This window comes from Leuresthes tenuis, unplaced genomic scaffold (genome assembly GCF_036924035.1).
Source record: "Leuresthes tenuis unplaced genomic scaffold, fLeuTen1.0.hap1 SCAF_4, whole genome shotgun sequence".
Taxonomy (NCBI): domain Eukaryota; kingdom Metazoa; phylum Chordata; class Actinopteri; order Atheriniformes; family Atherinopsidae; genus Leuresthes; species Leuresthes tenuis.
In genome coordinates, this window is record NW_027325358.1 from 35,338,247 (window position 1) to 35,359,715 (window position 21,469).

At 40.9% G+C, this 21,469-nt stretch overlaps 2 protein-coding genes across 2 annotated transcripts; one reads left to right on the forward strand and one right to left on the reverse strand.

Moving 5' to 3' along the window:
* Window positions 1-1,015: 1,015 nt before the first annotated feature.
* ptp4a1 (protein tyrosine phosphatase 4A1) lies at window positions 1,016-4,266 on the reverse strand. Its single transcript, XM_072383599.1, has 5 exons — window positions 4,162-4,266; window positions 3,920-4,012; window positions 3,462-3,592; window positions 2,867-2,941; window positions 1,016-2,159 (listed from the first exon to the last, which is right to left on the reverse strand). The coding sequence occupies exons 1-5, from the start codon at window positions 4,264-4,266 to the stop codon at window positions 2,042-2,044; spliced, it is 522 nt and encodes a 173-aa protein (XP_072239700.1). The 3' UTR covers window positions 1,016-2,041.
* Window positions 4,267-17,497: 13,231 nt separating this feature from the next.
* lgsn (lengsin, lens protein with glutamine synthetase domain) lies at window positions 17,498-20,630 on the forward strand. The gene is made up of 3 exons (XM_072383714.1): window positions 17,498-18,137; window positions 18,912-19,078; window positions 19,437-20,630. Exons 1-3 carry the CDS (start codon window positions 17,498-17,500, stop codon window positions 20,628-20,630), a joined length of 2,001 nt encoding a protein of 666 aa, XP_072239815.1.
* The last annotated feature ends 839 nt before the right edge of the window (window positions 20,631-21,469 follow it).

The following is a 21,469-nucleotide window of genomic DNA, read 5'->3' on the forward strand; positions in this document are numbered from 1 at the left end:
TTTTTGGCACGTGTCAGCTTGAGGTTCTCTACAACCACACTTGCTTCTACTTAACCCATTTATTTATTTTTTTTTACGGTTTATGGGTTTTTTATTAGACGTCGCAGCTGTGGTTCTTGCTAATCTATTTTGTAAAGACACTCATTACAAAACAAAGAAATCAAAATATGAACTTTTTGGCAAATTGGCTCCTTCTTTGTTGGTCACATTGGTCTACTGAGAAGCTCCTAATGTTGAAACATGCTTGAAGGCTTCCCTGTGATGATCCCGCTTACGCTTTTCATAACTAGAAGCTTGCCATCTGAGATGTTTCTTTTCCTGTTGTTTTGCACCAAAGAGGTTTTTAAAATGAATAAAAATTTGTATTAACCCAAGAGTGAGAGGGATTTGGAACCAGCCTGTTTACCACAAACAGTGAAGGAAGCTGCATATTTTCTCTTGAACACGTTTCCTTGCGCCATTAAGTGCCTCGATTGTAAGAGTGGGTCGATTCCCACTCTCACCACTCAAAAAGATGAGTGAAACTGACAGCTGGGGGGTGTCAGTCCACCTTCCTGTCACAGCCAAGGAAGGCACCGTAGCCCCATGCTCCCCGGCGCTGGGATTGGCTGCCCACCGCTCCAGTGTATGGCGTCTGTCTCTATGAGTGTGTGACACTGTGCTCACTGTGTTCAACAGGTGCCAACCTGGGTTAAAAGTGGAGGACAAATTTCGTGTGTATGCCTGTATGCATGACAATAAATCTGATCTTAATCTCTACTTTAAAATGCATTCATTGCGACACAGAAGCTAATTTGGTCTTTTTCAGATTCAGAGCATATTTACTATTTGAACCATCAGCTCAGGAACACCAACGATGAGATCTTAATGGACCTGAGAGCTCAGCAGAGATCTTTTTCCATCGCTCTAGATGTTATATTCTGTCCATTGGACACAGTTAACACAGCAGTAAAAGGGATTTCCATTTGGCCAACTGTGATGAGAGCCAATTGTTATAACTGAAAATAACAAACTGTTTTTTTTGCAGTGTATCATTTAATGTACTCTCACAAGTTGGTGAACAGGTACAATTTTGTCGCTCACTGTACTAAATCACACATCCATTGATAGTATAAATAGCCAACCTAATAATAATAGTACACATTTTCATATACATAAAATCATCAAGTATCCAAGTCTTAAGTTACAGACATCAAATAAAAAGGCATACAAAATATCGCAGACGTTGGAAGTCCAGTTTGAAGCAAAAAAAAAAAAGGAACAAAAAAGACGAAAGATCACATTTTTTGACATGGCAGTTAATTAGTAAACAGAAGGTCTGATAAAGAAAAAAGTATGAGTTCCTAGACTTTCAATAGACAAGTACTGCAACAATTAAGCAATTTATATTAAAAATAGTTACTGAAAGGGCATAAGTGTGTGTGTAAGACTTCCTGCACAAGACGAAGGCAACAGTTTTGTTTTTTGTTCAGAGTAGAAAAATGAAACACCGCTTCCAAATGCCAGCAGGAGGACACTCCTGCCTCGATTGCCTTTGTTCCACTTCGATTGTAAGGCATTTATGGATGATCCATCTGATTTGAAGGAAGGCATACCTCTTTCTGGTTACTCTTGACACTGAACCCTAAAATCAAGTGGGGTAAAAGAAATCTGCTTATACATTTTTTTCCTCCAACACTTGTCTTCAGTCAATGTGAATGCAGTAGCCAATCGAAATCTTTGGGATGCACTTTCAAACAACCGTTAATCTAACATCTTACAATGATACACGACTCAGCATGGCCCTTCTAAATTTTTTTTTTCTTTTTTTTTTTCACTCCTGGGCACTCTGAGAGAAAACTTGGTTCACACAACTCTTCTTTTAGATATTTGATTTTGGGCCTAGAGAGGGATGGGACAGGTTAATAACAGCATGGTTTCTCAAAGTGAAAGACTTAAACACAAAGCAGAAAAACAAGAACACAGGCCTGCCAGGCAATTAGCTAGCAAGATTGAATTGAGCTCTTCTGTAATGGGGGGGCTGGCGTGGCTCAGTTTGGCTCTACTGGATGCAGCAGTTATTGCGATGGCCGTTGGAATCTTTGAAGCGCAGGCGCATCTTTGGACGATATTTCTCCAGGTAGAACAGCTGCTTACTATTGAACGCTCCTCGACGCTTCCTGGAAGAAACAGCAGTAGATCAGCTCAGCTCAATTCAATAGCTCTTTAAGAGCAAATTTACAGAAGTAGGATACACTTTCTCAGGGAAGACTTGGGACAATGTCACCAGTTTGTAGATATAAAATGAAATTGATTATTTGCAATCGAATCATTATCCTAAAATTGTGAAAAGACTTTGGCCTTGGAGGAGGATGCACTTTCAAACTATATTTAAATCAACTACAATGTTGTTTCTGTGGCCCAAACCAAATTCCTCCCGTAGCCCCATCACTTGGCCATATCACTCTGGTTTGATTGCTAGATAACCTCTACTCCTTGATCCAAAAATTCCATATCCCAGCAAAACAATGGGGTTGGGCCAATGGGAGGGACTGGGACCCAATATGTGGCCTCATTAAATATTCAGACGGAACATTCAGTGCAATCTGTTGGTTTCCTTAGCTAGGATATTGTTGTTTTTTTTTTTTTTTTTTTTTTTTTTTTTTTTTTTTTTAAATTGGCTGAATGAATGAATTGGATTATTTTTAAATTAATTGGATTTCATTGGATTATGATTACAATTAATTGAATTCCAATTGGCTTGAATTGGACTGTATTATTTAAGTGCCTTGAGATGACAATTGTTGTAATTTGGCGCTATATAAATAAAACTGAATTGAATTGAACATAACCTTCATGTGCAGTCCAGCCCAAAGGTTGAACTTACTGTCGAATGAACTGGACAGCATCTTCGTATTTCATCCCACATTCTATTAACGCAAGTGCTACCAGGACAGGAGCTCTGCAAAAGAAACCAGGCATCAGAATCAGAGAAAATACATTTATTTCATGCATACAGTTTGGTTTCAGGGAGAAACTTGAAATGCTTTAAATCACCAAGAACAATTGACCTCCTCCTTAGATCCCTTCAGAGTAAACTGGTTTGTGTAGGACAAAATGTGGCTTGTGTTGTGGGTCATGTACCGCAACGTTAAAGAAAATCCATACTACTGCTGCTTTGTTTGACAGACATGCTTTTTCCCCCACAATATCTTATCTGTCCCCATTTAATGCTATACATAACTGCTAAATGTGCATTTACAACTTTTTTTCATGCAGAAATCTCTGCTTCAAGTGCTGAATATTAGAAAAATAACAATAAAAATGCGAATCACAAAAGAACACCTGGGGTTCTGATAAACACTACAACATAAATTATTTCACATCATCTGCTTCCGGATCTTTTGTTTTGGATTTGCCACTTCTCCACCACACATAAAAATACTATCTAGAACAGTAGGAGGAGTCGAGTCGCTGCTCACCTCCCCAGCCCTGCCACGCAATGGACAGCGATGCAGCAGCCAGGCTCCTCCCTGAACTTCAGCTTCAGCAGGTTTAGCCAGTCATCCACAATCTGGTTGGAGGGAGGAGCTCCGTCGTCAAAAGGCCAATCCTGGAGAGGGGTGAGGGAGAGAGGGGGAAATGATGTCATCAACCCAATTTCTTGGAAACCAAAACAAAAGAAGTACAAGGCTGGACCAGCTGCAGGGGAAGAAAAAAAATGCTGTGGGGGGAGAAGGGGAGACGCGGGGAGTTTTTCTTTCCTCTGCATGGGAAGCCTCACTTTTATTCACCGTCTCACATGTACTTCTACTTCCAGACAAAATGTTGTTGGTGATGAAACGCAAAGAGGAAATGAAAAACATAAATATAGATACATTGTCAATAAGTAGAAACACTTTGCTGGATTTGCTCAAAATGACCAGACGCTTGAACTCACCAGAACCTGGATTCCTTCTTTCACCACCAGGGTGGAATCGTAGGTGGCCTCACAAACTCTCACCACAGTGGTGACACCATACTTCTTCAACTCCTGTGGGCACAAACTGCAGATTCAGTTCAAATTCAGTAGTAAACATGATTAGTAATACTTGATTAACCTAAAAGCGTTTTCTGTATGCTCTGACTGTTTTTCACTGTTGAAATGTGGAACATTTTACAACATCTGACACTGTGACTCACCTCAATGAATTTGTTCAGGGTGGCGTTGGTGGGATTGTGGGTAATGAGAAACCTCATATTTTTGTAGGTGATCTCAACGGGGGCTGGTCTGTTCATTCGAGCCATCGTGACAATGTAAACTAAAGTATTTCAAAGGAAACCAAGCCTCTTCCACAGAGTTAAAACAATACTGTAAACAGTTAAACTCAGAGGGAATGTCAAATGCAAATGTCCAGTGAGCTTTGGAAAGCCCAGAAAAAAAATCCTCCGATCTTTGAGCTTGGCAAGGCTTTAAGGGAAAAGAAAAGACTAACAGAAAGGTAAAATATATATATATTTATATATTTTAATCAACGGGCACGTTTAGGGAGCTGGCAGCCAAAAAAAGGGTGGGCGATAAGAAAAGGAACTCAAAGCCCTCTCCTTTGGAATAAAACAAAAGAAAATGAAGTAAAAAAAAAAAGCTGGTTCCACCTTGATTCTGGCCAGGTGGAAGCCGACGAGGGCAGTGTGCAGCGGGTGGAGTTACCCCATCCAGGCCGAGTTATCGCTGGGTCTGGGAGGTGTCCCGGCTCTGCCAACTTTCCGGGATCCCTCCTGTGGCTCAAGTGTGTCGGATCGATGGTGGGTTTGGCTGTTCACTCGTCTGCATAGGCAGCGTGCTGAGCCTGGCAGTAGTCTCCACTGCCCTTCAGAAACTCCATAAATGTGTGACCCAAAACACCACAGAACTGCTGCAGGACACACAGGTAAACAAAAGAGTTTTAAGAACACAGTTTCTGCTCAACTTTGGCATGTTCAACGCAACAAACACGATTTTAACCCAGTTGACATTTAGCTGATGGAGTTGTTCTCTAAAGTTAAGGTTGAACTTATCTATAGAGTGAAAAGCAACACATCACTAACCAACTAAAAGAATGCAGTGATAAGTGACGATAAAATAGAAAAATGTTCATTGTACTGAATTTCAACTGAAATTAAACAAGCAGAACAGAAAGGATGCATCCCAACAAGCTGCAAATGTTCGACCACCTCTGTGTCTTGACGTCAGAACAACTTGCTGACTAACCACAGAGCTCTTTGGATATGGAGAAGATGCCCTGAATAACATGGTGTTAAACAGTTATGTCAAGTTAAGATATGAAGACCAGCGTAGAGTGGTCACGCTTTGTCAAACAAGTTAAAAGATGCTGAGCTATGAACCACTTGCAACACAACGAGGACGGACCTAGACCGACGCATAACACACCGCATGTTAATCCACGTAAAGTGCTGATTATCTTTTTCCGGAAGAGATTAAGCTCCACATTGGTAATCACTCTTCGTTGTGAAAAAGCTTGATTAAACACCTGCACTGATCAACATATTAAACTTTTGACCGCAGAGTGGCTGTACAGAACCAAAGGGCTCAAGCAGCTCAGATTCTTCCAAACCAAATGAGTTCAGTCTCCTTTTTACTAAGGTTGACAAGGCGGACCTTAATTCAGGCTTTAGAGACCACAAAGACTGCAGTAGATTTTTGCTGTTTAACTTAATGTCAGGCATAACTTGGACCAAGTTAGAACGTACCTTTGATACCAGCACAATATTCCAGCAGGCCTAACAGCACTAACACAGCAGAGAATCCTGGGTCTACGGTTAAAAGGAAGTCATCAGCAAGCATCAGATCGGGGTCCTGATCAGGAACATAGTAAGTACGTCTGCAGCCTGCCGTCATAAAGTGGACAGCGCTCCATTCGTGTCGCTGTGCATCGGAAATAGTGCTGTCGCACCTGACCTGTAGAGCACCAATTCATGAACAAAAGTTGGTTTCCTGACCACACTGCAGAGCAACTGGGATGTCAAGCATATAAGTGGCACTGATGTTATTACAATAATGTACTACTGTTGTTTCCAACTGTGTACTGTAAGAAAAATAAATTATTAGGTTCAGGCTCGCTATCCGGACAAAAAAAACTTGATTGGGATATTCCTACTGAGACCAGCAGTTTCAGTGTTGCGACACAAGTTAAAGCCAGAAAAACACGTTAAAACATGTCATGTGAATTTTTGTCTGTCAAAAACATCAAGAAGTTGGACACCAGGTAGCTCACTGGTTAAGCGGGCGCCCCATGTAAAGATGCTAAAGCTCCTCAATGCAGCCAATCTGCGTTAAGAGTCCCACTTTGGGCCATTCGATGAATGTCATCTCCACTCTCTCTGTCACCATGTCCTGTGAAGCAATTTTAATCTGAAGGTCACGAGTGCCAAAAACACTTGAGAAATAAAATTCAAGTACTTCTGACAGAATTTGAATCACAGGGACTAGTGATGGAGTTAAAAATTCTATCAAGAACTCAAAGCCTGTTTGAAAAAATATTAGACAAGTCAACGATCTTATCGGGTTAACAGATATCTATTTCAACGAGGAGTGCAACGGCACAGTCCGTACCTCGGTTTTTGGGCTATAATTTCAGCAAAAACTGTAAACATGCCAGAATCACTGGAAAATATAACACTTTTTTTTTTCCAAGTTAACAGTTACTAAACACAACTTCCAAATGCTAAAATTTAAATTCCGACTCAGAGCTCAGAAATTCCGACATTCGTGTACAACTGGAACGCACCATTAGTCGCAGCATGCAAACGCCGCCCTCTCAATGCGCGCTGCAATGTAAATTAGTCTAACGAACGCTGTTAGACTCTGTTAGCCCAGCCGTCCAGACCAGAGACCAGAGACCAGCCCCCACTAGACGGCCCACTGACAATCGTTGAGCGGGCAAGTTCGGCGGCCAGGCCACCGGGAAAAGTCCTGGGGTCCGTTTCACAAAGCAGGTTCAGCAAACTCTGAGTCTAATCCTAAACTCTGAGATAGAAAACTCGGAGTTTCCAGTTCCAGAAACACTGATTTGAGTTAGTTTAGTCAACTCTGAGTAGTTTCACCTTGAGTTAAACTATAAAAAAACTATAAAAGCATCAATGAAGCCCCGATTCGATGAGTCACCATAGCAACGGGGAAGAGGAGGGCTACGTTTTTCACCAACCTCGAATTGGAAATCTTAATGTGGTCTTATGGCGAGTTTCAGCACGTTTTTAAAAAGAAGTGCAGCACCGCTGCAGCTGCGAAAGAGAGGGAGACGGCGTGGGAGAACATTGCTGCTCGGGTTAGTGCGTAAGTTTAAATGTAGTCCACCCCCCCAAGACACAAGTGCCTCGTAATAGACCTATAGATATCTTTTTAAAGCGTATTCATACAAATATTTGTCAGATTCTGATGGTGCAGCTCAAAAAGATAATTGTCTGCAAATGCTAAAACATCTATGCGTCTGATAACCATCTCCTGAAGAATATTTAATTTTAATGTAATGCTGCACCTTCATCCATGGGATCGTTGTCAAAAGGACATGTCATGTTCATGAAAAAAGTTGCTTCCTATTGTGTCTAATGAAGTTCTACAACTAGAAGAACGAGGCTATGCCAAAATTCGCCAGCTGACTAAATGTATGAATGAGGGCATCAAATGGCGTGTGGCTAAAGGATTATTGAGAAAAACCTGGTCCCGACCAGGTTAGGTTCATAGAGTCTGTTAACTGACCGAGAGTTTAAGTTACCTCTCTTTCTGAAACAAGCTACAGTTACCCCTCTTTCTCTGGTTTGAGTTACCTCCCTTTGTGAAACAGATATCTCAGAGTTTCCCTCATTTCAGGGTTAATAAACTCAGAGTTTTCACTAAACCTGCTGTGTGAAACGGACCTCTGGTGCTCCAGATGACTAGTCCACCACTGCTCTCAACTCCTCCGCTAGTGCTGGCCATGACTGTTTTCTTTTTTCCACTTCCGTGTGCGAGCTGCATTTAGAACCCGCCTCCAGCTACAACAGTGTGACTGACAGTGGGTGCGTGGGTGGAGGCACAACAGTGATTGGACATTAACTCGCGTCTTGCAGGGAGGGCTTTTCACCTGCCTGAACATGCACACACAGTGGCCTGTAAAGCATCAGCGTAAAATCAACTGCAAAACCGAAAACCTGCGGTCCATAAGGGTGTACTGTCCCGTGCATAGCGGACTGACCGGTTCAATATTTTACAGAGTACCGATGCATCCCTAATTTCAACAAGCAGTTATTTCTAAAGAGACTGACGCTTCCACTTTCTGTCATTACGTCTGCACTTGTGTCTGAAGGTGCAGGAAGTAGAGAGACCAAGCATCAATAAGACTAAAGACGTGTTTAACCAAAGGTCTGGTCTCACCACATAGTTGTTAAAATTACCAACAATCAAATGAGTTTCATGTCTTAGCATAAAATTTGCCAGCAAAAGCAGTAAAATCATGGATACAATCCTTGTTTCACTCTGCTGAATGGCACACGACTGCGCAAGGCAAGAAGGAGCAAAGTTTATCATCTCTGCTGATCAAAGTTGGAGTTCAAATCAGAAGGAACAGCTTGAGCTGGACTTCCATGCTGACGTTAAATTTCTGCCTTTGTTAGTTGTCTGTGTGGAGCTTAAGAAGACACAGACAGATGGAAGACTTTAAGAAAAACGGAGCAGTCACCTGCATGAAGTCAGGTTTCAGTCAAGAAAATAAATTCTTGTTCACAAAAAAACCCCAATAAGAATAAGATGTCGTTTTAGCTGACCTAGGAGAGGCATGCAGACATTCCACTTTTTTAGTGATCAAAAAGAAAGTACGGCATGGTAAGCAAAGTATCCCCAAATTCATGTTGTCCCTATCCACACAAAGCTCTGTAGACAGCTGGATAACTGTAAAAAAATTATAATAATAAATCCAAAAAGTTGAGAATGGCTTCAGTGTAATCAATACCTGCACACCTCTTGCTTTCGCCATCCTCTCTGACATTCTCATTTTGAACAGCGCAGGGCACATTCAGAAATATCAGGCAGGTGTGGGACATCAGGCCAGTAAACCACAATAAAAAAAGCAAGCAGAGCATTGATGACAGAGAGCTGAACGCATGTCTCTTTGTGAAGCTGCTACTTGAAAACCAACTCGCTCTGGTTTTCGATTGAGTAATATCCTTATTTAAGAGATTTTTCCTCTCAAGTTAAGGCTACCACGAATGATTTGATTCAATACTGATTCATCCATAGCATTAAATAATTAATAATTCATATACCCCTTCATTAAGTGCTGGATAAACTTACAGTGTACAAGTTGATTTTGACAAACTCTGAAAATGCCCATCTCATGTTCCTAAAGTCCATGCTTAACTCTACAAATGCCTTCTTTTGTCTGAATCAAAATTTCTAACATTAACTACTGTAGAGTTAAAACAGTAGTTTTTTAAAGCCAGTATCTGTAAAACCAACAACACTCTTTGCTACAGCCATGAAGATGTGATAAAATGCTTTTATTCTTCTTTGAGAATAGCTACCCCCAGGAAGACGAGGCATAGCCCTAAAGTCAAGCCTGTGGTTCTCCATCTTCTAATAGGTTTTCTAATAGGTTTTCCACATCAGCGACACACCCGCTGAGGATAAAACCTGGTAATTGGCAGCTCTATAGTCAGAAACATGGCATTAGGGACACCAGCGACCGCAGTCAAATGTATTCCAGGGACCAGAGCGGGCGACGTAGAATCCTACTTGAATCTGCTGGCTAAGGATAAGCGTAGTCACTAAAATTAATGTTGCATCTGTAATAATTGGCAATCTTTCTGTGGAAAACCGATAAGTCCGAGCTCTGTTGAGCCATGTATTCCTTTAACTCTCAGCAGTGATGATTTCATGAGATTCTTTACCAATAAAATTGTTTCTATCAGAGAGAAGATTAATGGAATCCTTCCTACTACATCTGATACATCATTGATGTATCAGGACAGCAGCTTTAGAAGCACACTTTTATTTAGTCTGACCTGTTGATCTCTCTGAGCTAACAGCAAGTCTCTTCTAAACTAGGGCTGCAACGATTTCTCGAGTAACTCGATTACAAAAAATGATCAAGGAATTTCCTCTGCCTCGGAGCCTCGTTTAATTAAATTTAAAGCTCACGTTTTGCACGGACTCTTTTTACGTTACAGGCTATTCGATCCCTGCAAAGCGGAAGACGGAAGCGGGCTTGAAGGTGTGGGATCATTTCAAATGAAAAAGTAAGGACAACATCGTCGAGTGTGTTCATTGCAAGATGGAGCTGGCGTACCGTAACAGCACGACTTCAATGCTGCGGCACCTCAAAAGAAAACAATCATTTGAAAACCTGAGCGGACGACCCGAGACAAGATAAATTCATAAAATCCATGATGTGATAAACCTTAACGTTACTAATGTCGCATTAGTCCAAGGAACACTGCTGTTATCAATTATGACTAACATTAAGCAGTGATGGAAAGTACACTTAAGTACAATTTTAGGTGTGTTTACTTCACTTGAGTATTTCCAATTATTAATACTTTTGCTTCTACTCCACTACATCACAGGCAAATATTGTACTTTTACTACAATACAATTATTTGACAACTTACTTTGTAGATTTATATTATTATTACAAAACATATAGTAACCACCTCAGCACTACATATACTTCAGCTATTTGAAAATAGCCAATCTACAAGCTCACAATGCGCAATACGACATGTATTGTATATTCTATCGTATATTTAGAATTGGGCTTTAAATAAGCAAAAGTTGATAGAATACTCGATTACCAAAATATTTGATAGCTGCAGCCCTATCCTAAACCCATTTCAGACCCAATCCCAAACCTTTACTTAAAAAAACTAAATCTTGATTCAGAAGTGTTGGCTATTTATCCAATCTTCCTTTTATGTCAAAAGTTCTTGAGAAATTTGTTTCAGCTTAACTTTGTGATTATTCACACAGAAATAATCTGTTTGAAGAGTTTCAGTCAGGATTCAGAGTGCATCATAGCACAGAAATAGCACTGGTGAAAGTTACCAATGATCTCCTGTTAGCCTCTGATAGCGGACTTGTTTCTGTGCTTGTCCTGTTGGATCTCAGTGCTGCATTTGATACGATCGATCACAGCATTCTGTTACAGAGACTTGAACATGTTATTGGGATTAAAGGAACTGCATTAGGCTGGTTTAAGTCATATTTATCTGATAGATTCCAGTTTGTTCTTGTAAATAAAGAATTTTCCTCGCAGACCAGAGTAAATCATGGAGTTCCATAGGGTTCTGTGCTTGGACCGATTCTTTTCTCTTCATACATGCTTCCATTAGGTAACATTATTAGATAGCATTGCATACATTTCAAAATGTTATACTGATACTCAAAGACATAAAGACCTGAATGACTCAGAACTGTCTGCTTCTAAATTCAGACAAAACTGAAGTCGTTCTCTTTGGACCTGAGCGCTTCAGGGAGAAACTGTCTGGTTACATAGATCCTCTAGATGGTATTTCCTTGGCTTCCAGTACTACAGTGAGGAAGCTTGAAGTTATTATTATTTTTTTTTACCAGTATCTATCCTTTAACTCACATATAAAACTGGTTTCTAGGACTGCCTTCTTTCACCTTCGTAATATTGCCAAAATCAGGAACATCCTGTCTCAGAGTGATGCAGCAAAACTGCTCCATGCATTTGTTACTTCAAGATTGGACTACTGTAATTCTTTACTACCGGGCACTCACACCAAAAGCGTCTTGAGGGGCCAGCTGCCATTCATTTTCAATGTAAACTGGTGTCAATGAGTGGCCGGCGTTGTGAGCTTCATGAGCTTCGAAAGTTGAGAGAGGCTAAACTTTATGCAAATGAGCGGCGACGCGACACAGCCGATCTGGATTCCGAAGGCGGAAAAGAGGCAGAAAAGGGCAGAGCCAGAGTAAAAACCATGGAGGAGAAACTTATTATTGCAGGAACCGATATACAGATGGATTATTAAATATGCCTGCTATTTGAAAGCCCCGCCCCTTGGGCCACTTCGGCTTCTCTGGCCGCTTTCAGCAGCAGAGGCGGCGGGTTGTGAGCGCCCTGAGTGACCACGGCCGCTCAAGATGCTTTTGGTGTGAGCCCCCGGTTATTGGACTGTCCCACATATTCTCTGAAAAGCCTCCAGCTGATCCAAAATGCTGCAGCCAGAGTTCTGATGAGAACTAACAGGAGAGATCATGTTTCTCCAGTTTTAGCTTCTCTTCATTGGCTCCCTGTTAAATTCAGAATAGAATTTAAGATTCTTCTCCTCACATATAAAGTTCTTAATGACCGAGCTCCATCATATCCTAAAGATCTCATTGTAAGATATTTTCCTAACAGAGCACTTTGCTCCCAAACTGCAGGTTTACTTGTTGTTCCCAGAGTTTCTAAAAGTAGAATGGGAGGTAGAGCCTTCAGTTATCAGGCCCCTCTCTTGTGGAATAAGCTGCCAGTAAATGTCCGGGAAGCAGACACCCTCTCTAACTTTAAGATAAGGCTTAAAACTTTCCTTTTTGATAAAGCTTATAGTTAGGGAAGGCTCAGGTGATCCTGAAACATCCCATAGTTAAGCTGCTATAGGCTTAGTCGCCTCATGCACGCTCAGGATGGGAGATTGGACTGAATATAAGTTTCGGTGCAATCTGTTGGTTTGTAGGCTACTTCTTTTTTTTTTTTTTTTTTTTTTTTTTTTAAAATTGGCTTTGTATGAACTGGACTAATTTGGAATTGAATTTGATTATAACTGTACTACAATGAATTGGTTTCTAATTGGCTTGAACTGGATTGTATCTCCGAAGTGCCTTGAGATGACAGCTGTTGTAATTTGGTGCTATATAAATACAACTGAATTGAATTTTAAACTATTTTAGTTTAAATTTGATATTTGTCATTATATCTGATATTTTAAGAGCAAGTTTCTAACCAGTAACATTCTAAATGAAGTATTGTGACTCAGTGACAGGACACATTTATTTACATCGAAGACTCCAGTCGTCACACATCATCTCTGCGAATGGCGTCTGTTTCGTCCAATACTCTGCTCTGATACATCAGTCCTTAAAACACAGTTCTTCAGAATCAAAGGCCAAGAAATTCTGTAGAGATGTCATTCTATATAGACTGTGAAATGATACAGAAACTGACCAAAAAGCACAATTAAATGTCATGAAGCTGGACTCCCCATCCGTGATGTCTTTATTTCATTTAACTTTTATACGCTGCTAAACAACACATGGATCAACTAAAACTTAGGTGCAAGATTGAATTTGTGTGTAAGTTTTTCTGAACTCTATTAAAGAGCATTAGTCTAAGTGAGGTATTACATCCTGTCAGAGCATGAAGTTTGATATCCTGGCAGAACAGGTGATGTATTTTTATGATTTCATCCACACATGATGATTCAAAGAAAAGCGTGTTAAGCATTTCAGTCTACCTGTCAGTATGTTGCATAAACTCTCTCTGCTGTGCTGTGTAGTATCTTATCTAATGGCTGCCGGTGTACAATAGAAAGGATGTGTCATTTCTGACATCTAGGTCATATTGGTGCAGGCTGAGCTCACCATGAGGCCTTCAGCTGGGCTTCAATGCACACACATATCAGAAATCTGACTCAAATGTTTCACTGCCATTTAGTTCCTGATGTCTCTGCCCTATTCAAGAACCCGTTGGCCCACTTACCGGGAAGGTTTCTCCTCAGCTCTTTTCTGTGGAAACAGCCAAACCTAAGCTGTTCAAGTATGCTCTGATAATCCGCTATTTTCCGGCTGAAAAGCGGCATTTGGTTTAGTCATTATGTGGCGCCAACGAAAAAGCGATTAAATAACTAAAAGATAGGTCACACGAGGAGACATGCGATGCATGAAACACATTGAAATAGATGGCATGTTACTGCATTGTGAGAAGGTTTAAAAGTGTCCTTTGTGTGAGGATAGACGGGGCGCCATCACATAACGTTAGAGGCCTACAGACAGCTGACATGGACAAACCGTGCGTTGCTTTACGCTGAAAAACACGACAAATGAGCCAGGCTGTGTCAGAAACTAAGGTGATCTTTTTTTCCTTCGTATTAATCGATTTTCTTCCACAAAGACATCAATTTAATCCGACAGAAACTTCGAGTGACTAGCCAGGGCCAGCCCGAGCTGCGCATCCGACCGTCGCTTCCCAACCATGACGACCACTGCACAAACCTTGGATCATCCTTCAAAAACTGAAGGATTTCAACATGTAACGACTGCATGTGAACGTAAATGTGTTGGCAAATTTTAAGAGTCACAATCCAGAGAATGTGTAAGGTGTTTTTTTGCCAAGCAAGCTGTGATTTCATCGAAAAAACGTGAAGGCCAGCTGGTGAGAGTTAACGATAACTGATTTACACAAGCCGAAGGGATGAAGATGAGAAACAAAATGGCAGCCACAAAAAACCCTACTTACTGGGATATGCTTACTCATTGAAGATTGTAGCTTAATCATACAGCCGGTCCCCAGAAAAAGGTAAAATTAATAAACGGGTCTCCACCATAAAGTCCGGTGCTGATTCTCCGAGCTGAGCCGAAGTCTGCTGATCTGCCGGGACGACACTGACACGAACCGGAGAGGAGGGCGGTCAGAGACACTTCCTGTCTCAACTTTCACAATAAATCTGAAGTATTTTAGAAACAATGACCTGCTCTCTGTTGTCCTTTTAGACGCGTGCACGTGACAAACAGAGCTGCCGATTAGTTGTTTAGATAAATGATTAGATAAATTAATGTGAACATTCTCAAGCTGCCACATTTGTATCACAGCTGCTTGTTTGAACACGCACAGACACGCGCGCGCGCACACACACACACACACACACACACACACACAAAAACTGTCCTTCACTGCTTCTGCTGACAGCTCTCTGCTCCACCACAACCCCAGTCACTATGCCAGAAATATAATGATATGATATATAATATTATCTTCGACACAAAGTGCTAAAGTACAGACATGCTTCAGAAGATTGTCTAGGCTTGGTTTTAAAAACTTTTGTATTTTTTGTTATGATTAGAATGTTTGGCTTTTGCTTAACTATAAAATACATTTGTGAAATACCATAGTCTACCCTTTCAAAAGCATTTTCCCCACAGATTTTATGGAAAGGTTTATTTGAATTTGTGCTACCTGTTTCTTTTTTCTTATTTGGGTTACAAGTTGTGTCTCAGAAGACACACCTTCAGCTTTTACTTTGAATACAGATCTTCCTCTTCTAGTTCCTCGTGTGTGTTATTACCTCCACCTTGATGCATCCTTGGAAACCCCACCCTGAAAATGTGCAATGCGATGTCCAGACATCTCCCTGCCTCAGACTGCACCGCTTCTCCACAGATCACTGGTGGACATGACTGAAATATGACCTGAGTAGTTCATTATATATATAAAAAAAGCGTTTTTTGGTTGGTGTGGATTCTTAATTGATTAATTTACTGTAATTGGGTAGACTGATTATACAGCGAGAGAGACAGAGAGTGATGTGTGTGTTTTAATCTATTTTTTATCATTATTTTAGACAGCCAAAAATAACTGGCACCAAAAGTATCAACTAATAAACAGTTCAGTTTGTTTTGTTTACACATAAAAAGCAAATACCCATTACTTAAAAGAAAAAAATAGAAATAGTTAAGATCAGTTGAACCTGACTGAGACGACCAAGTACTTCAACTGAACATCCACAGTACCATCTAAAAGTACACGTGAAAAGTTCCAAACTTTATAGCACAGCTATAGCTTTAGCTATAGCACACCTCAAGTGGACTGAGGATGTGTCACAGCTCAAGATCTTTGGTGTTTAAGTCTATCATTGAATAGATGGATCATGGTTCCAGTGTTGTAGAATCATCGAAGGATTTGCGGGTACTGTGCCTCAGGCAGGGGTTGGTGATGTTTACAAAATTTAATAGTGAACTTGCATAGATGTCCCTGCAGCCTGCAGTGTCAATCCTTACCTCCAGGAACTCATTTGATAGATCGCAACCTTGCAGAAAGAGAATAGTGAATAAGACACTACCTTTCATTTTCTAATGAGGTTTTACTTCTGGAAATCTCAATGTGATGCACTAATTTCTTCATATGACTGTCTTTCGCAGTAGTTTGCATTTCATGGAAAAATCAACAGAGATAAAATAGAGATACTGAATGGTTACAAAACTAAGAATCAGTCAACTTCATGGAGTAGACTGATGAGGCTGAAGGAGTGTAAAAGGTTGACACCCCCCCCCCCCCCCCCCCCCATGATTTGGATGGACAGAGCATGTAACATACTTTAGTTTTTATAGGCAAAGCGACTGCAGAATTGATTGAAGAGGGTATATAGGTATGATAATTATAATCAAATAGTGATGAATACTTACATTGGATTGACAGAAGATTGATGTATTTTTCCTGTAATTAGCACTAAGTGACACTTTTTTGTGTATTACAAAAAGTATAAAAGACGTTACTTAAAAAACATCTGGACCGGTGAAGTAATGTTAAAATAATCAGATAACTTGTCATCCTTAAATTTAACCAAATAAACATGCTCATGCACCAATCATGTTCAGTCAGATGGAGTTTGCCACTTCAACAGGAAATGCAGATGTACAAATTTCAACTTTCTTCAGCAGTCAAAACACTCCTCATCTAGATATGACAATATATTAAACAGAGGTACCAGTGTCTTTTTACATTTTACACAAGTACATGGAACCGGACCATTAAGCTGCCTGAGTTGCCTTTGAACATGTAAATGTTTGTCTTTAAGAACCACTATTTGCTGGATCGGGGGATTTTACTCAGCTCTCTTGCAGCTCTTTAATGCAAACTGTCAACAAGCAGCAGTGTCTGTCTAGTTTTCAAAGTTGATTGTTTTTTAACTCTCCAGAATGAATACTTTTGCACCTATATCTTTCTGGAAGCATAAGCAGAACTGCTGAGGTCTGCAGTTTCACTCTGTAATGACACAAAAGCAACACTGAATTGTCCTCACCGGCAGCCAATGAGCTTGAAGCTGCACTGCTTCAGTTCCTACCAGCAGCCAGCTGGTGCCAGTTTCCAGCTCAACTCCAGTGGGTATTAGGGGTCAGAGAGAATTTTCCAATCCATCACCATTGTACCAATTGTCTATAAAAAATAATGTGCAAGTGAAGTGCTGCCTTCAAATGAGGGCAATCAAATTCCAAATCCCAGTTCATGGAAACAAAGACAGAAATGAATGACTCTGAAGATTTTAAGGTAACTACCCACATCTGCCTTTTCATTTGAGTTGGGAGATGCCAAATATTGTGGATGCATCTATTGTTGTTGAATTAGTTCAATGAATTGAGTCTTTTTCTTTAATTCTGTTTTATTACAGATCTGACTGCATACACCCTTTGGTAATCACATATTTGACCATTTCTTACCTTTCTGTGACTGACCCATTGTATGTTTTTCAGGAGGGCCAGAGTAGATGCAAAGACCAAATAGATGGCACAGGGATGAGCCTGGATAACAAGAAGGGAGTGAGGGTGACCGGGAAATATGTGCCAACAGTGAACTGGAGCAGCAGAGGAAGCGGCCCATCCATTGTCCACTCTTCCACCAGCACTCAAATATCTCCAAATGCCCCCACCCTTATATCCATTGGACCACTGCCTCCAAGGACTCCAGAGCAAATTGATGATCCCAGAATAGAAGAACCTGCTGCTGGGGAGGACTGGACAAGAGTGGCATCGGCTCAGTCCAGGGTAGTCTTCAGTGAGACGGGCGTCTCCCAGCAGACCATGGAGGAACTGAAGACCGTCCTGAGGGACAGTCCACTGCTCAGAGGAAGAGATGATGGGAACCCAGGGAGTCCCTATACATACCTCCATGGGAACAGCAGTAGTAGTGGTGGAGGACCAGGCAAGCAGCAGGGTGAAGGAAACCCTTACAGGGCATTCAGCACCTTCAAACCTCAATCTGATGCTTCTAGAAGGGGGCCCAGGTCCAGTGATAACACACCCATTCAGCTGCCATCCAATATGGATTCATCCAGCTCATTCAGGTCTGCTGCCAACACAAATAGGCTGCCTGGAGTCAGGACATATGCACATACAAGCAGCAGCTCCTGGAGAGGGACTGGAGATTCTTGTTCAGGTTAGTGACGCTTTGGTAAAAAAAGAGTGTACTGTGTATATGTGTTAAGAAATATGTTTGTGCTTACAAAGTGTTCATTTAAGAAAATAAACTGAGCTTTGTCACAATTGCGGATAACTCTCAGCTCAGGACTAATTGTTAAAATATACCTCATCATAGCATTGTAGCAGTGAGGCCTATCTCGTTTGAAAATCTTTCAATTTGGCATGGTTCCAGCCATCAGTAGATGCTGATTTTGACTTGTGTGACCAGAATTTAAAAAGTTGTGTTGCTTTTATTGTTTTGTTTATTCTGTTTTCAACATTTCAAAACATTCATCCATTTGAAGCCTGCCAATTCATAGTTAATTCATTTGCTGTAATTTACATTGTTAACTTGGTATCCCCAGGATTAATTCTCCATTAAGCAAAATTAAAAAAAAAACACTGTTGCTTAATTTGAGGTTGATTTTCAAAGGGATTTGGTTTCCAGATAATTTCACAGAACAAAAAAAGTTGTTTGTTTGTTCTCTCAGTTCTTGTGTGGAAAAACTATCACACTGTGTCTAATCTGCCTCAAACTTAGTTTGTGTTTCCGTGTTGTTGTTACTGGCCTGCCTAAACTAATACCAATCTATTTATGAAAAGACAGGCACAGATGCTACATCAGACTTTGTCTTTTCACTTTTACGAAAGTGGGCTAGAAGTGTCTTGACCTTTAAGTTTGAAAAACAAAACAGATTTTTTAAAATGTAAAATAGGATTTCAATTCAATGTCTATACATTTTTTTTGCAGATACTTCAAACGAGACTATTGAGTTTTCTGGGAACCAGAGGTTCATTGCAGCAATGGAGCAGATTAAGCAGCAAATTGCCCGAGAAAACATCAACTTTGTCCGCTTTGAGGCCACTGATCTTCATGGGGTGTCAAGGTCCAAGATAGTGCCTGTTCGCTTCTTCCATGTAATGAACTTTATCTATCTATCTATCTATCTATCTATCTATCTATCTATCTATCTATCTATCTATCTATCTATCTATCTATCTATCTATCTATCTATCTATCTATCTATCTATCTATCTATCTATCTATCTATCTATCTATCTATCTATCTATCTATCTATCTATCTATCTATCCATCCATCCATCCATCCATCCATCCATCCATCCATCCATCCATCCATCCATCCATCCATCCATCCATCCATCCACGTTGTCAATGTATAAATAATGTCAGAGATGAAGTCGATTTTAAGTAGATGGTACTTAAAAAGAAAATGTATATGCTATATGTGTTTAATGTACATGTTGCATTGTCAGGAGAAAGCAGCATATGGGGTACCAATGCCAAGAAGCTACTTAGAGCTGACCCTGAGCCCCCAGAGCAATGAAGTGGACCACGCCAGCACAGCAAACTTCAGTAGTGATGTCCTTCTGATCCCTGACCTCTCAACCTTCAAAGTCTTACCATGGGCTGAGCAGACAGCACGGGTCATTTGCGACCCATGCACTGTAACAGGAAGCCCCCTCCGCACCTCACCTCGTCTCATTGCAAAGCAGCTCCTTGGCCAGCTCCAAAGCCTGGGATTCTGCCTGCACTCGTCCTTCACATATGAATGCTGCATCCTGGGTGCCCCTGATCGGATTGGACCAAAGACACTGCTGTTCCCTGCCACTACCCTTCTCAGCAACCATGACCTGCCTTTCTTCCAGCAGCTGGTAGATGGCATGTATTGTATGGGCGCAGACATAGACAGCATTGCCTCTGCAACAGGCCCAGGCCAGATGGAGATTAATTTGAGGCCAGAGTTTGGGATTGCTGCAGCTGACAGTGCTTTCACTTTGCGCACTGGCATCAAAGAAATGGCTCGCAAACACAGCTACATTGCCAGCTTCTTCACCGATGATGGTCTGTACAATGCTGGAGTGCTCTGTCATAGTCTGTGGGATGCTAATGGGCGACGTAGCCTATTTTCCAGTTGTGAGAAGGCAGGCGAGCTTTCTGAGATTGGCAGAAAATGGCTGGCTGGGCTCCTCACCCACTCTGCTGCCCTGAGTTGTCTGATGTCACCCGGCCTTAGCTGTCGGAGCCACATTGCCAAGACGATCAAAGACCCCAAACGAGTGCTGTATGCCACCTGCGGCAGCAATGATAATAGCAGCTCTTTCAACATCAAGTGTCATGGTGGGAGGGAGACACACATCGACAACAAGCTAGGCTCAGCCATGGCCAATCCTTACATTGTACTGGCTGCTACTGTGGCTGCAGGGCTGGACGGTATCAGGAGAAACTTGACTATTGAGAGCGGTCTGAACAAATCCCCCAGCCAACAGAAGGAGTTCACCATTCCAGTGAAGCTTGACGACGCTCTGGAGGCATTGGGGGAGGATCATGTCATCTGCAGTGCCCTTGGAGAACCATTTGTTCAGTATTTCATTGCCATGAAAAAGTTTGAGATTGAGACCCAGGAACTGGATGATGACAGGAACAAATGCCTTGAGTATTTCATTTAAAAATGTTTCTAGTTTCATTATGAATGGAACACACCTCTTCCTTTCACCCCAAAAGAAGAATGAGAAACAGCTGATTGAATATAATTTTTTTTATATATAATGTTGATACCTTATTACTATACAGATTGTATTTTTCAGAGTTATTTCAAAATAAAAACACCCAAAGGGCTAAGTCACCTGGTGTATTATTGTTGTCTGGATTCAACTTTTACTTTCAAGCACACTTTTGATCCTTTTGTAGCTCTCACTACTGGAGCATGACAGTTTATTATAGCATATTAACCAGAAAAGGAAAGGTATCATCAAGTCTCCACATTTTGCATTCAATTGACAATTTTGTTCTCGGGTGGGAACAGCTTAGCTGTAATTTAAGAGAGAATTTGCATTTTCATTTACCCTCTATGACCTCAGTATCTGTCAACTTTACTTCACTACTTCACTATACTCTCACACTATCACCTTTGAAGGGAAATTCTACATATAAGTATGTGGAAACAACATTTTCAGACAGTCATGTTAATTTCCTCACACTGTGTTATTAGTATAATAGCAGTGTATATCAGTTTGCAAGTTGAGACTCTAAATTTCTTTGTTAAAAACACTTTGATGGCATGGATGACAAGCTCCATGAGGGCTCAGGAAAATTTAAATAAATACACCAGCTCATAGGTTGTACAGAACAGTTACAATTACACACTAACAGTGTAAACTCAGGATGGCACAGTGGCAATTGTGGTTAGAAATGTCTCTTCCACTTCCAATGATTTCTCAAAGTGCTTCAGTTTCTTTGCATAGGCTTGATCATGTGAGGCTTACTGATCAGTGTAATCATCCAAACA

Bases quoted from the DNA above. Each gene is read 5' to 3' on its own strand.
- lgsn (XM_072383714.1), top strand. From the start codon at position 17,498: ATGAGCCTGGATAACAAGAAGGGAGTGAGGGTGACCGGGAAATATGTG. The intron at 18,138-18,911 runs GTTAGTGACGCT...TTTTTTTTGCAG, and splicing joins GACTGGAGATTCTTGTTCAG to ATACTTCAAACGAGACTATT. The intron at 19,079-19,436 runs GTAATGAACTTT...TTGCATTGTCAG, and splicing joins TGCCTGTTCGCTTCTTCCAT to GAGAAAGCAGCATATGGGGT.
- ptp4a1 (XM_072383599.1), bottom strand. From the start codon at position 4,266: ATGGCTCGAATGAACAGACCAGCCCCCGTTGAGATCACCTACAAAAAT. The intron at 4,013-4,161 runs GTGAGTCACAGT...TTGTGCCCACAG, and splicing joins CCCTGAACAAATTCATTGAG to GAGTTGAAGAAGTATGGTGT. The intron at 2,942-3,461 runs GTGAGCAGCGAC...TTTCTTTTGCAG, and splicing joins TGCGTGGCAGGGCTGGGGAG to AGCTCCTGTCCTGGTAGCAC.